This window comes from Macrobrachium nipponense, chromosome 1, assembly GCF_015104395.2.
Source record: "Macrobrachium nipponense isolate FS-2020 chromosome 1, ASM1510439v2, whole genome shotgun sequence".
NCBI classification, from domain to species: domain Eukaryota; kingdom Metazoa; phylum Arthropoda; class Malacostraca; order Decapoda; family Palaemonidae; genus Macrobrachium; species Macrobrachium nipponense.
This window is the reverse complement of record NC_087200.1, coordinates 61715339-61730526: the sequence shown is the minus strand read 5'-3', so window position 1 is coordinate 61730526 and position 15188 is coordinate 61715339. Positions and strand designations below refer to the sequence as shown.

The window sequence follows — 15188 nt, the reverse complement described above, 5'->3', positions numbered from 1 at the left end:
GTGAGAGTCCCAAGGTAGGAGGGAGACTGTACCTCTTCCGCCACCGGTGGAGGTTCAGCCCTTGGGCTCAAAGTATAGTAACCAAAGGCCTGGGTTGGAGTTGGCTAGAGGGCCCTCCTCCAACCAACAAATTCTATCAAACACCAACAGCGGAATTGATGGAGTATACTCAAGACCTCCTTCTCAAAGGAGTAGTTTCAAGAGTCAACAATTTAAAATTTCAAGGACGCTTGTTCAGCGTGCCAAAGAAAGACTCGGAAAACCGAAGAATCATCCTAGACTTGTCCCATCTGAACTTATTCATTCATTGCGACAAGTTCAGGATGCTGACCGTTTCGCAGGTACGGGACCTTACTTCCCCGTGGGGCCGTCACAACCTCTATAGATCTTACAGATGGCTACTATCATGTCCCCATAGCCAGACACTTCCGACCATTCCTAGGCTTCAAACTAGGAAACAGGTCTTATTCCTTCAAAGTAATGCCGTTCGGGCTCAACATAGCCCCCACGATATTTACAAAGTTGGCGGAAGCAGTCGTCCAAGAATTAATGAAGCAGGGAATAATGCTAGTGGCTTATCTGGACGATTGGCTCATTTGGGCAAAGAATCCCAAAGAATGCAAGGAAGCAACGGTCAAAGTAATCAAATTTCTTGAACACCTAGGTTTTCAAATAAACAAAACCAAGTCCAGACTAACACCGGAATCCCGATTACAGTGGTTAGGCCTTCCGTGGGACTTGAAGTCACATACTCTATCAATTCTGTCGTTGAAAAGGAAAGAAATAGCAAAATCCACAAAGCAATTTCTCAAACAACATCAAACATCTCGGAGGTGTCAGGAAAGAATCCTGGGCTCACTCCAGTTTGCTTTAGTCACAGACATCCTTTTGAAAGCCAAACTCAAGGATATAAACAGGGTATGGCGTTCCAAAGCGAACTGCAAATCACGGGACAGATTGGCCTCTATCCCAGCGATCTTACGGAAACGTCTCCGCCCCTGGACGGAGGTAAACAACCTATCAAAAGCAGTCCCCCTGCAATTTCCCCCACCGTCCTTAGTGATCCACACGGACGCCTCACTAACCGGATGGGGAGGATACTCTCAGTACAAAAAGGTCCAAGAAATCACATATCAAGCTAGTTCTGGACAGTGCAGTAGAAGTCCACTGCATAAACAGGGGCGGATCCAAGTCAAGCCATTTGAACCATGTCATGATAGCCATCTTTTCTCTGGCAAACAAGAACAAATGGCACTTGTCAGCCACTCACCTGGCAGGAGTCAAGAACGTAGTGGCAGACGCTCTATCTCGCTCCGTTCCATTGGAGTCGGAGTGGGCACTAGACAAAAACTTGTTCACTTGGATCGGTCAGCAAGTCCCGGGACTTCAGGTAGACCTCTTTGCCGCGGAGTCAAATCACAAACTTCCTTGTTATGTGGCACCCAACCTGGACCCTCTGGCATATGCTACGGACGCTATGGTCCTAGATTGGAATGTATGGAAAAAGATTTACCTATTCCCTCCGGTGAATCTTCTTCTGAAAGTACTGAACAAACTCAGGTCATTCAAGGGCCAGGTGGCTTTAGTAGCCCCCAACTGGCCCAAGAGCAATTGGTTCCCTCTACTTCTAGAATTGGAACTCCGACCTCTACGGATTCCCAACCCCAGACTAACCCAGTTAGTGCAAACTCGGACTGTGTCCGCTTCCTCAAGGATTCAGAAAACCCTAACTTTATGGATTTCATGAAGTTTGCGGCTTGCAGGAATGCGGATATTGACCCCCAGAATATTTCATTCTTGGAATCAGATAAAAGGGAATCTACCTTGCGTCAATATGACTCGTCTGTTAAGAAACTGGCAATATTTCTCAAAGATTCAAACTCGCAAGTCATGACCACAAATCTGGCCATATCCTTCTTTAGATCATTGTTCGAGAAAGGACTAGCAGCAAGCACTATTACTACTACCAAATCAGCTCTTAAAAAGATCTTCCAATTTGGTTTTAGTATAGATCTTACAGACTCTTACTTCTTTTCCTCTATTCCGAAAGCTTGTGCTAGACTTAGACCTTCAGAGAGACCTAAGTCAGTCTCTTGGTTTCTGAATGATGTTCTCAAACTGGCCTCAGACATTAATAATGATTCATGTAACTATACAACTCTCCTGAGGAAAACTTTATTTTTACTAAGCCTAGCCTCAGGAGCTAGAATTTCTGAACTGTCAGCCTTATCAAGGGAACCAGGTCACATTGAATTCCTTCCCTCAGGGGAAGTTCTCCTAACTCCAGATTGTCACTTTCTAGCCAAAAATGAAGACCCACAGGACAGGTGGTCCTCGTGGAAAATCCTACCACTCCTTCAGGACAATTCTCTTTGCCCAGTTAACTCCTTGAGAGCTTACTTAGGTAGAACAACCCTAAGATCCTCAGGTCCTTTGTTCATTAGGGAGAAGGGTGGTACAATTTCCCTAAAAGGGACCAGACAACAAATCTTATACTTCATTAAACAGGCCAATCCAGATTCCTTTCCTCGTGTCCATGATGTTAGGGCAGTGGCCACCTCTATTAACTACTTTCAACATATGAATTTTGACGATCTTAAGAATTATACAGGCTGGAAATCCCAGACAGTTTTTAAACGCCACTACTTAAAATCTTTTAGAAGCCCTCAAATTCCTGGCAGTGGCAGCTGGAAACACAGTTTTTCCTGACACTGAATGATTTTTCTATCCTTTCCTCCCTGTAGCCTTCCCTTCTGCCTGCCTCATTGCACCCTTACTTAGTTAGGCCGCCTCTGATGTAGATATTGCCTTGAATGTTGCTGTTACATTCATTATTCTAGCTTGGGACTCAGTCCTATTGTTTTTGTATATATGTCAATTTGTATGTCTTTACCTTAAGCCTACTTATTTACATGTAATTAATTTTAAGTCGTAAGCTAATTATCTGTAGGTTATTAACCCATGATTTAGGGTTCCTACAGTTAAGTTGTAATTTGTAAGACTCTGTATTCTTAAGTTGATCATTATACTATTAACCTTATAGGTGTTTATTTTTACCTTCTTATATCTGTGCAGTCTCCCAAGCTTGGTGTTTTAATTCTCTGGTACTATTTCACGGGGCGACACAGGTTTAGCCCAGAAAAGGGATTTTGACGAAGGAAAAATCTATTTCTGGGCGACGACCTGTGTCGCCCCGTGAAATCCCACCCTGTAGTTAGTATTCCTCACCCTGCTTACCCCAAGCTTGGATGCTATCTTCAGGAATGACGTCACAGGCGTCGGAGGCACTCACAGTAGTAGTAGAGGGTAACGAGAGCTGTAGTACGGCTCCTCCGTAGTTGGGGGTTTTGTCGAAGGAAGAAGCTAAATGGCAAGGGACCTCTGGTAGTGGATTCCACTCGCTCTATTGACTATACCGACACCTTTATTAAGGTGAGCGAGCCATTTATCTTGGCATTATATTGTTTCTTTTTTCTCTGGGATGAATAGCAATATATTTATACCTAAGAAATAGTATCAAAGGAACCATTTCATGGGGCAACACAGGTCGTCGCCCAGAAATAGATTTTTCCTTCGTCAAAATCCCTTTTTTATTTATGTACCGGTATCTCATTTTTCTTGGGATTACGTAATAGAACCAATCTATGTATTGTAATGAGGCAAAGGATTAACCCTTCCATTGCCATGACCTTTCATAATCTAAATAAATGAATCTGTTAACTGCTTCTAGCCAATATTTAAATTAAAACTCAGAATAAAAGTATATATTAGTGATTTCAGATTGCTTGTCACCCCATGAATTCGAGTAAGCACTACATACCTAATTGTTAAAAGCCTTTTAATGGTAGCCATAATATAATCAAGACTGTATCCAGTAATAAAGAGATTAAATACCAAATAGTTATACTTGATATTCTTTTTCAATAGAATTTATGGCTTTGAAATTGGTTATATAACCAAATTATATACAGTGTTCCCCGTATTCGTGGGGGATGGGTACCAGACACCCCCACAAATAGCTCGAACCCACGAATAGTTAGAACTTCCCTCTAAAAATGCTTATATCTGCCCATCTTGAAAGTTCAAATACCAAATGTATACTTAAAGTATATCATCCTACAGCAAATATACCATTGAATTGGTATTATTAATATCATTTCAAAGTCATCTGAAACATTTAACCATTAGAAATATATAAACAGCCAATAACAGAGAGAGAGAGAGAGAGAGAGAGAGAGAGAGAGAGAGAGAGAGAGAGAGAGAGAGAGAATAACTCCTACCGATATCAAAAGATTGAAATGAATTTCTATAGGCAACACAGGTGTGGGATTAGAAAGGGGGTCATGTGTGTAGTGTGGAGTGGTTGGTTTCACATTAACCCTTAAACGCCGAATGGACGTATTAAACGTCGAGTCAAAATGTCCCCCGTATGCCGAATGGATGTACCATACGTCGACTCAAAAAAGTTTTTTTTAAATTCGCGGAAAAATACTTATAGGCCTACCAGCCTAAAACTTTTGAATCACGCGCCTTGGGGGATGCTGTGAGTTCACGGATCAAGGCGTTGTTTTGTTTACAATCGTTACGCAGGCGCGCAAGCGCAAATTTCTTTCTTATCGCACTAAAAAGTATCAGTGACACATCTCAGAAATTATTTCGTCACTTTGACATAATTTTTGCACCGTTTTAAATTATCCGTTACATGAAGTATTATATATGCAAATGTGCGCAATTTCATTTAGAATACAATAAAAAATACTCATGATTGTAGTTTTTATCAGTTTTGAAATATTTTTATATAAATAACGATAAGTGCCAAAATTTCAACCTTTGGTCAACTTTGACTCTACCGAAATGGTCGAAAAACGCAATTGTAAGCTAAACCGCTTATATTGTAGTAATATTCAACTATTTACCTTAATTTTGCAACTAATTGGAAGTCTCTAGCACAGTATTTCGATTTATGGTGAATTTATGAAAAAACTTTTTCCTTACGTCCGCGCGGTAACTCTTCCGAAAAAAATCATACATGCGATTGTGGTAATGTTTGCACCATTTTAAAATTAGCCGCTATATAAAGTTTTATATATGGAAATGTGCGCAATTTCATGCACAATACAACTAAAAACAACCCATGGTTGTAGCTTTTATCAGTTTTGAAATATTTTCATATAAAAAAAATGATAAGTGACAAATTTTCAACCTTCGGTCAATTTTGACTCTACCGAAATGGTAGAAAAACGCAATTGTAAGCTAAAACTCTTATATTTTAGTAATAATCAATTATTTACCTTAATTTTGTAACAAATTGGAAGTCTCTAGCACAATATTTCGATTTATGGTGAATTTATGAAAAAAATAACATTTTCCTTACGTCCGCGCGGTAACTCTTCGAAAAAATCATACGTGTGATTGTGGTAATGTTTGCACCATTTTAAATTAGTCGTTACATAAAGTTTTATATATGAAAATGTGCGCAATTTCATGTAGAATACACCGAAAAATAATTGAAGGTTGTAGCTTTTCTCATTTTCGAAATATTTGCATATAAATCACGATAAATAGAAAAAAAACCACGTTCGGTCAACTTTGACTCTACCGAAATGGTCGAAAAAAAACGCAAATTGTAAGCTAAAACTCTTACATTTTAGTAATATTCAATCATTTACCTTCATTTTGCAACAAATTGGAAGTCTCTAGCACAATATTTCGATTTATGGTGAATTTATGAAAAAAACTTTCCTTCCCTCCGCGCGCGGATTCTCCGCCATAAATCTCCTAATTGCGTACATCGCATTCTCGGAAAATTTGCTCCGTTTCATATTAGGCATTTCATAGAGTTTTATATATGAAAATGTGCGCAATTTCATTTAGAATAAAAGGAAAAATAAATATTTGAAGGTTGTAGCTTTTCTAATTTCCAAATAATTGCATATAAAAAAAAAATTATAACAAAAATTTTCGACATTTGGTCAACTTTAACTCGTCCGAAATGGTCGAAAACTGCAATTGTAAGCTAAAACTCTTACAGTATCGTAATATTCCATCATTTAACTTCATCTTGAAGCAAATTCGAAGTCTCTATAACAATATTTAGATTTATGGTGAATTTAAAAAAAATATATATTTTTACGTCTGCGCGTTACGAATTCATGCATCATTTTGTGATAATATTTTCTCTGTGTTGTTTTTATCGTTTTACAATGTGTTATATACCAAAAGGATCGCAATTTAGTTTACATTAAAACGAAAAAAAGTAACTTGTTACCTTTAACCTTTTTGCGCACAGCGCGATTTGAAATCACATTATATATGAAATTTCGTTTTTGCGCTATCATATATGGCATTATTATATATGATAATGATAATTTTTATCATTTCTGATGGTTGCATACTAAACTTCAAGCAATGAAAAAAAAGGAGCCAAAAGTTCAAAACTAAGCGCGCTGTGATTTTTTGAAAAAATTATTTTTTCTGCTTCCGAGATCACTCCAAACTGGCCCCGGCATTCGGGAGAGGTTTTTATTTTTACCGCTTCGGCGTTTAAGGGTTAATGTGAAAGTTAAAATTCTCTCATACAAGAGAGAGAGAGAGACGAAGAGAGATAGAGAGAGAAGAGAGAGAGAGAGGGGGGGGGAGACTCTCAACGAATGAGAATAGTCTCTGATATTGGAATGAACAAAAATGTGATCTCGTAGCATGGCAACTGATCAGTGTTTTGACCTAAAAATGGTTGGGTGAATGATCTTGAGAAATGAGGGACAGCTACTTTCGTAAAAATTCTCTTTTAAAATAATAAATATAGAGAAAGTGGGTTTACAGTCATAAATAACTTTTATTATTACGTGATTTAAGACAATAAGAGTCTTTTTAAGTTAAAGATATGATTATAGAATTTTCTCGAATGAAATTAAGTTTCATCATCTCCTTCAGTGATGTCACAAACCTTTCCACTTCAAAATTTAAAGTACTTACGAGTCAACATAATCTCTTTTGACAAAGTGATAGATATGAGTTAATTTACCAGTGACATTAGATAGTTTTCAATACAAAAACATCTCTAACTACTTATATGAAATGAAAGGTATCAGTCGTATGTGAAGCGTTTTAGAATAATTCTAGATTGGTCTTACGAAAGATGATGCAATCTTCAAATGGTTTCTCGACAGTCAGCCTCGCATGATTGTTTACAAAAAAAAAAAAAAAAAAAAAAAAAAAACTGGGACCACGCAACCTCAAGTGATGACAGCAACTTCCTGCTTCGAACGGACAATGTTAATCTCTCTCTCTTCTCACATTCTACATTATTCTTAACTTTTAATTACATTATGCAAAATCTGAATATACATTATTAGAACATATTAACTCTTAAGCAAAATAAGGATTCTGAAAATATAGCAAACAACTTTACAACACTTTATACAGTTACGGAGAGGATGATATGCGTTGCGAAGGCAAAAGCATATAAGAATATGTTTATATATATATATATATATAATAATATATATATATATATATATATATATATATATTGTTAAAGGTTTTAAGCCAGAACCAAGGAAAGTTAAGATTTCTTATAATAAGACTCATTCATCCTTGTCTATATAAGTTGCCCCTTTGAACTGAAAGCCTCCGTTCTCTAGACAAACTCTCTTTGCTCCCATTGGCTGTCCTGAATTTGCCCCCAAGAGGGAAAATCCGGATTGGGGGGCGGCGCTTACCAGGAGAAATTGTAAAAGGGCAGGGACACAGTAGCTCATCCTCAGAACTAGGAGAGCTCTGAAGCTCCTCAGACCTCACCCTGCAGACACCACTTCACCCCTTCTGCTCTCCTGCCTCCTCTGGGGAAATCCCAAGTATTTTTATACTTCCATAGTGCACAGGAATATCAGCAGATAAGAAGACTACCAAGCCCAGGATTTCCAGGCACTGTGAGAGTAAATTCCAGTTCAGCCTGGGAATTGTTTTGCCTTTTGTCTGCATTTCATTTCCGTTCTTCCAAGGTGACTTTCCCCCTCCTTTGTTTAGCTTCTCACTCCCCCAATCTTGGTTCAATGCTGTGATTACTCCCCTTGTGATACTAGTAAACATCCCCTAGTAAATTCAAGCAACATAATAGTTCCTTCTGTAAACTCCCAGTCATTTCCATTCCCTCTGAGTGGTTTGTAAATTTTTTGATTGAAAGAAAGTAGTGTGTAACGCTCTCCCACGTGTTCCCTCGCCTCAGTACTCATGCCAGGATGCAATCTCTTTGCAGACAAGCACCGTGCCTCATCATGGGTGAAATTGGGAACCCTTTGGAATAAGTCTTGCATTACAATAACCAGTTTGCGCAAAATCCTGAACTCCGTGTCTGGTTCATTTCCCAGCCACATGTTACTGTTGGCAAACGGAATAATTTAAAATAAATATGAGGATTTTGCAAACAAATGAGTAAAAAGTAAAAAATACAAGAAAAGGCAAGAGAGATTAAATAACTTTTCACAAGGAAGTCATTTAAACAAACACTTGAAGGCACACAGAAGCTGAATGCAGTGCTAGTGAGTTTATTATGGAGCAAAGTTACTGTTACAGTGGTAAAAAATCATAAAGAGCAATTGTCACTAGATAGGTATTTTACCGTACCAAAAAAAGTGATTTGGGGAAATAGAGGGTAAGTATGTAGACTACACCAGCCCCTGAAGGAGTCCTACCAGCAGTACAAGGATACAAAATACCCGTATCCAAGAAAATACCAAACACCAGATTAGTACTACCAAGATTCCGTTGAAGTTACTGGCCTTGGTTTCTATACCCATCAAAGAGATACTATAAGCAAAATATAAAATGAAATATTTTTGATAAAATATTTTTTGACAAATATCCTAATTATGACAAATATGAATAGCATTGGAAATCTACTCAACAAGCTAGCTGAGTCAGAAAAACGAATTGTCAGAAGAATTGAAAAGACCCTGTATAAGATTAATTCATTGAAATCTACCAATATTTTCAACAAATAATTAAAGCAGTTATAAAATGTATACTACAAAAGACAAAATTGTATAAAACCATCATTCTAATCACTAAACTATGTCTCTTGTGCACACACACACACATACCAACAGACAGACATGTACGTACACACCATTCATTCACTCAAGGTAATTGAATTCCAATAATATTTGTATTCTAATGGTAAACTTGGATAATCTGCACTACAGGCTTGATTGTGAAATTGTAAAAGAAATAAAAGACAAAAGAGGCAAGAAAGAACACATTACACAAAATCACAAAAAGTATCAAGGTTATGCCTTGAAATTTCCCAGAGGCAAAAGGCCATAATTATTATGCTGACAATTAGTTTTTATCTCAACTCACCTGTGGGACGTGTAGCTGGGCCCGGGGAGCTTCCTGCAATGAAGTGCAGAGTACAAAGATTAATTATGCATAAAAATGTAGCTTAGATTAGGAAAATTAACACACGTTAGCACATCCGCCATGTGCATCAAAGCAGAAGGATATTATATCCTGGTTTTGGTGAAGTAGGTGATAGCCTTATTATTTCATGGAATAATCGATAATGAATCTATTCATACAAGAATCTTACATGCAGACAGCCTAATAGTACTGGTAATACTACATCGATAATTTTTGTATGCTGTTTTCAACTGTTCATTTTGTGTCTTGCACAGCTTCAGAATAAATACATATAAGCATCATTCTGAGATATCTTAGTACACGTAAAATCATCAAAATAATAAAATTTCTAGCAAAATAAAAAAAAATAACTGTACATAAAGAATATTGTAATCTCTGACCTATGCTTCGACTAAACAAGCACCAACAGACACACAGACAGACATAATCAAAACCCTTGAGGTGAATTTTGCATGCAAAGGTGGAAAGACCCAAGATTTTGTGCCTTCAATACTTGACAAGCATAAAGAAGTTTTTAATGGCAAAGTAGGCTAAATAATTAATTCTTAGTTTATATGCCTAAGCAAACTTATTTTCATGAAAATGAATATACTAACTTAGGTTAGTATATTCATATTTGAGCATTCAAATATGACAAATTTTTAATCAATTTGTATTTTCCATGGGTAACAAACCTTAGGTCTTAACAATACGATAATCTCCTAGCGCCAGCTGGAAACTGGTTAAACCAATTAAAAATTGTAAAGAAAGGAATCTGTGGCATCTGGCAACTCATGCGTACTATACACAGTGGAAGCTGGTCACCGACCACGCTTGGTACCTCGTGACGCATCAGTCTTTCTTCCAACCCCGGATATGAGAGGGGTGGCTAGAGGTGGGCAGTAAGCATTAAGACCCCAGGTTTGTTAGCTGTGAAAAATACAAATTGATTAAAAATTTGTCATTCGTTCATATGTGAAACAAACCTTCAGTCTTAACAATAGGATAGAATTATATGTACAGTACATACTTGGAGGGAGGCACAAGTACCCTGAACCAGCTGGGGTTTCAGCCCACCTGACCACCCTTCCTAAAAGATTGAGTTCTAAAGAAGGGGGTTCGAGCCCATGAAAAAATATTTAAGAGAATATCTAAAAACTCAACCTGCTGGATTTAACACAATGAAATATGACCAGATTTGCTGCATTCATGAAAGGGAAAGAGAATTCTGTCCGTTCAAGTAACAAACCATGTAGGCCCAGAGGTATTATTTGGGTGGGTGGGGGGGGGGGTAGTGAGGGATGCAATGAAAATGCAGTTTACATAGTTTTTAATACACCCAAAGCATTAAAAGTAAGGTTTTCTTAAGATTTTTTACGATTTTCCAGCTTATGGCGATTCTTGGGTTACAATGCGTCTCAAGAACGGAACCTCCATCGTAAGCCAGGGACTGCCTGTATAAATATAATTATTATAAGGTCAGTGCTCATGAAACAGTGTCGAAAAAATATAAATAAGGTTGAAGTGTAGAGACGGATTAATTTACATTAGTTGTTTTTATTATGTTTGGAACAATATAAATAATACATAATTTTTTTCTGTTATGGTTGATGAGACAAAAGACTTGTCAAAAAAGAACAGTTGGCTATTCTTGTTACGCATTTTAGTGAAGGAGTTGTGAATGAACGTGTCATTGGTACATATCACATGGAAAAGGTTGATGCAGCCAGTTTAGCTGATTTTAAATACGTATAGGAATATAGAATAATCTGGCTTAATTTGGTCAAACTGTGTGGCACAGTGCTATGATAGGGTAAGTGTCATGAGTGGATGCTTTAGTGCGTTCAGGCACAACTGCGAGATAAATTTCCCGGTGCAGAGTACATACATTGCCATGCCCACAGGTTTAATTTAGTACTGGGTGATTGTGTAAAGAATATTAGTGGTCTCTCTTCATTCTTTTCAGTTATTAACACACTGTACACATTTCTAACTAACAGCAACAGAAGGTACCAACTTTTCATTTAGGCACACACAGCAGTAGACCTGCAAGTTTTGATATTAGAAAGACCTACTATAATAAGATGGTCTTACTATTATCGGCCAATTGCAAAGGTTATGCTTCGTTACAGAAGTCTGTTAACAGTGATTCACAAAGTTGAGGAGAGCTCGGATCCAGAAGCTGCAGCTGAAGCAAGTGGACTCTAAAAACAGATGCTGTCTTTCAAGTTTGTAGTGAATCTTCATGTTGCAGAACAAGTCTTGAAAGTTACCAACAGCTTGTCAGACCAGCTACAAGCAAAGGAATTATTCCTATCTGAAACTTGGTCTCTCATACAGTCAACTATTAAAGAACTACAGGTCTTGAGAAAAGATGAAGGTTTCTCTAATATCTTTAACAAGGCTAAGATTTTTCTGCTACATATGAGATTGATACAAACTTGAAAGACTCCAATCAAGTGAGCATATCCAAGAGATCCCAATCCAAGTTAAAAGACTTTTTAACTAATTCATCTGTAGGAATGAGCGAGGGCAATACAAGTCATGCTCCTGAGGTGTCATTCAAGAGAGTCTGTTTTGATATATTAGACATATTTCTCTCTGAGATGGATAATAGATTTACTCATAATATGCCACTGATAGCAGCGATCAATGCACTAGGCTGAAATTCTAATGACTTTTTCAATAAGTAACTGTCCACCATTGTACAGTTTTATAAGGATATACAAATAGATGAAATGCTTCTAAATGCCCAAAATTCTGTAGCAAAGAGTTACTTTCTAAGAATGAAAAGCCTAAGAATTTGTTTGAATTGTATGATGAACTCAAACCATAAGAATGTGCCTACTCAGAAATTCTTAAAATTGGTAAAATTTTCATCACCCTTCCAGTGCCTACTGCAAGCAAAGAACAACTGTTTTCAGTGCTTAGTTTAGTGCAAATGTACCTACCAACTACCATGAAAAATGAGTGCTTGAATGACTTGCTTCCCATGGCCTCAGAAAAAGTTTGTTAAAAATCTTAGCTATAAAAAGTACTGGTTGATAATTTTGTTAAATTAAGATCAAGAAGGTATCCACTAATGTAGTAGATAATATTTGGAATGCATGAAGCATATGTTTATTTTGAAATTTCATTGGATGAACCTTGTTAAAATTTTGTAGAATTTTATCTCTACACATTTTCCCCAGCTTAATATCTTCCTGTACACATCAACTTTTGTTGTTTTCCTGAATGATCCTTGCGTAGGTAGTGAGATATATTAAATGCATATGTTAAGTTGCAGATATTCTAAGACCAATACTATAGTTTATACCTTGGTTTGTTTAGAAATTTCCACTACCTTTTCATCTTCATTTATTATCTCAAAATTTGATGGACAGCATTTTTTAAGGAATAAAAATTCTTAAAATTTCCTTTATAAGTTGCTTCAAATTGCTCCTATATGGTTAGGCTCGCTTTGCTTGCCACCCCTCCCCCTTTCAGGAGGGGGGCCTCAAATAAACCTTTGCCCCCCCCACAAGGAAAAGTGAAATGACTCCCCTATGTAGGCCACAGGGGCTTGTCACCACTCCTCACTCCCCTTGCTAGAGAGAAGAGTATGCGCTACTGAGAAGCAGATTTGTCTACTGTATAAGAACAAAACAAATAACTACACCCAGTGTGGCTACCACACACACCTGTATCAGACCAGTTCCAGCATATGATGTCTGTTCTTCAACCTGCCAGTAGGAAGAAGGAAAAAGAGAAAGGGGGAGACCAGCCAACTCACTCATTCTCTCTTTCACACAACCATCTTAGGTAAGATACAAACTGGCCCGCCAGAGGCACTGGATGACACAACTTGTTGGGCAGCCACCACCAGACCCAAGGAAAAAGTGTCCAAGGACCTGTGACAGGCAATGTCCTTTAGGTAAAAGGCAGTGAACATGGTTTGCATGAGTCAAGAACCAGCATTCAAAATCCTATGAAAAAGGTAAGTTCTTCTTAAATGCCAGTGAAGAACTTATACTACCTCTGATGTCATGTGTTCTAGCATGCACAGGCTCAGTGACAGAACTAGCAGGTGGAAAAATGACTGATTAATCACTTCACATAGCCAGAATGAAATTGTATTTCTGGGCTCAGCTCGTGTCGCTGCGCGAAATATCCTTTAATCTATTATTTCTAGGGTAAATGTACTAACACATACCAGAGAATAAATAAATAAAGAAAAAGGTCAGTACAACTGACTCGCTCACCACCTCCAAGGACGGGTGTCGGTATGAACACTATGGCGAGTGAGACCACTACCACGAGCCAAATGCCAATAGAATTCTCCCACTACAAAATCCCCCCAAGAGGAGAGCCGACCCACAGAGTGGGCAGCAACTACTACTACTCCATCCCATGCTCCCGACTGCTGCGCCTCTGGTGGCCATCCTTTTCAGTTAGCGCACACGATACACACGTGCCCTTTTTTACTCTGTGTTTTTTGTGCCCTTTTCTTTGGATTTCTTTATCATGGAGCGTGCAGCCATCGCAGCAGCTAAGTTAAGTACTCAGTGTTTATTGCTATTTGGTTTTTTCCGGCCCTGAGCCCGTATTTGCCGTTTTTTAGGTATAAATGCGAACTCTAGGTCGGAAGCATGGCAGCATGGTTCTGCCTCGTGGTGGGTTCGTTCTTGGTCGCCCATACCCAGAACATCCCCTTACTTAAGTCACGCTCTATTTTAATCCATTGCCGCTTTGTTTAGGGTACGGTCTACATGGTTTTGTCATGCATGCATGTCTTTTACCTTATGTAGGCTCCTTCCATCCAGACCCTAGCCACGGCTCTTAGTATCGGCCTCGGCTAGCTTTGAGTGGTAGACTTTCCTTCGGGTTAGTCGTACACTCCTGGATTTTTTCTCCTACTATTTTTTTTGTTTTCTTTCTTTCATAATTATTCATTTGAATTATTTTATATGATATTTGTTCAGGTTAGTTAGGCGTCTGGCTTTGCTTAGCCTAGGTTGTGGCCCATAGGGCCTATATGCTACCGCTCTTCAGTTCGGTTGCTTCCCGATAGCATCTCTCTGATCAGCTGGTTATGTTTCTAGGCTTTGTTGTCCATTGTTTTGTACTTACCGCCCCGTGGTCACTACGTGATCACGGGGCAGCCAGACGCCTGTCCAGTCACCTTCCCCCCTCCCGCTCTTCCATAGAGTCGGTGGGGGGGTGGGTCGGTCTGCCCCATGCTCGCTCCGCATACCCGAGCCTGCCTCCCTCTCTCCCCCCAGGCGGAGGGAGTAGAGGGACGGGACAGACCCAGACTGGACTCGACCTCTCCGGCTTCTCGGTCCGGCCCGGATGGTAAGGTGGGGGGGGACTGGCATTTCCCCCCTCCGTCCGTTCATACTCCGTCGCTCCGTTGCTAGCCCGAGTCTGTATGTCCTCTCGCTCTTTCCCACCTTACTAGGGCTCCTTTACTACCGGAGACCTGGCATCCAGCGGAAACGGTGCTAGTCCACCCAGCAGGGTGGACCGGGGCATACAGTTGGTCCCTTCTAACCACTCCGTCTCGCTGAGTTACGACACTCCGCCACGCACTGGACTTAGTCCGGTACGTTCGAGTTTTATAGGTTTAAGATCTATTATGTTAAACTAGTAAGTTTATCTTAAGCTACCTTAACCATCCCCCCTCCCTTACCTGTCTCACCGGATCTCTCCGGGGTTATAGCCTATTCAGGCGATAAGGGAGGGGTTATGCCCAAATTTTTTCCGAGCTCCGGCATGCAACGGAGTTCTTCTGTCCTTTAGCCTGTAAG

The 15188-nt window shown here is 39.0% G+C and overlaps 1 protein-coding gene across 1 annotated transcript in view; it reads right to left on the bottom strand.

The window, feature by feature from the left end:
• Positions 1-15188, bottom strand: part of LOC135219347 (uncharacterized) — a 294091-nt gene that overhangs the window by 35122 nt on the left and 243781 nt on the right. The window contains exon 39 of the mRNA XM_064256029.1: positions 9361-9393. Within this exon, the coding sequence (XP_064112099.1) occupies positions 9361-9393 (33 nt within the window). The remainder of the gene's footprint in view (positions 1-9360; positions 9394-15188) is intronic.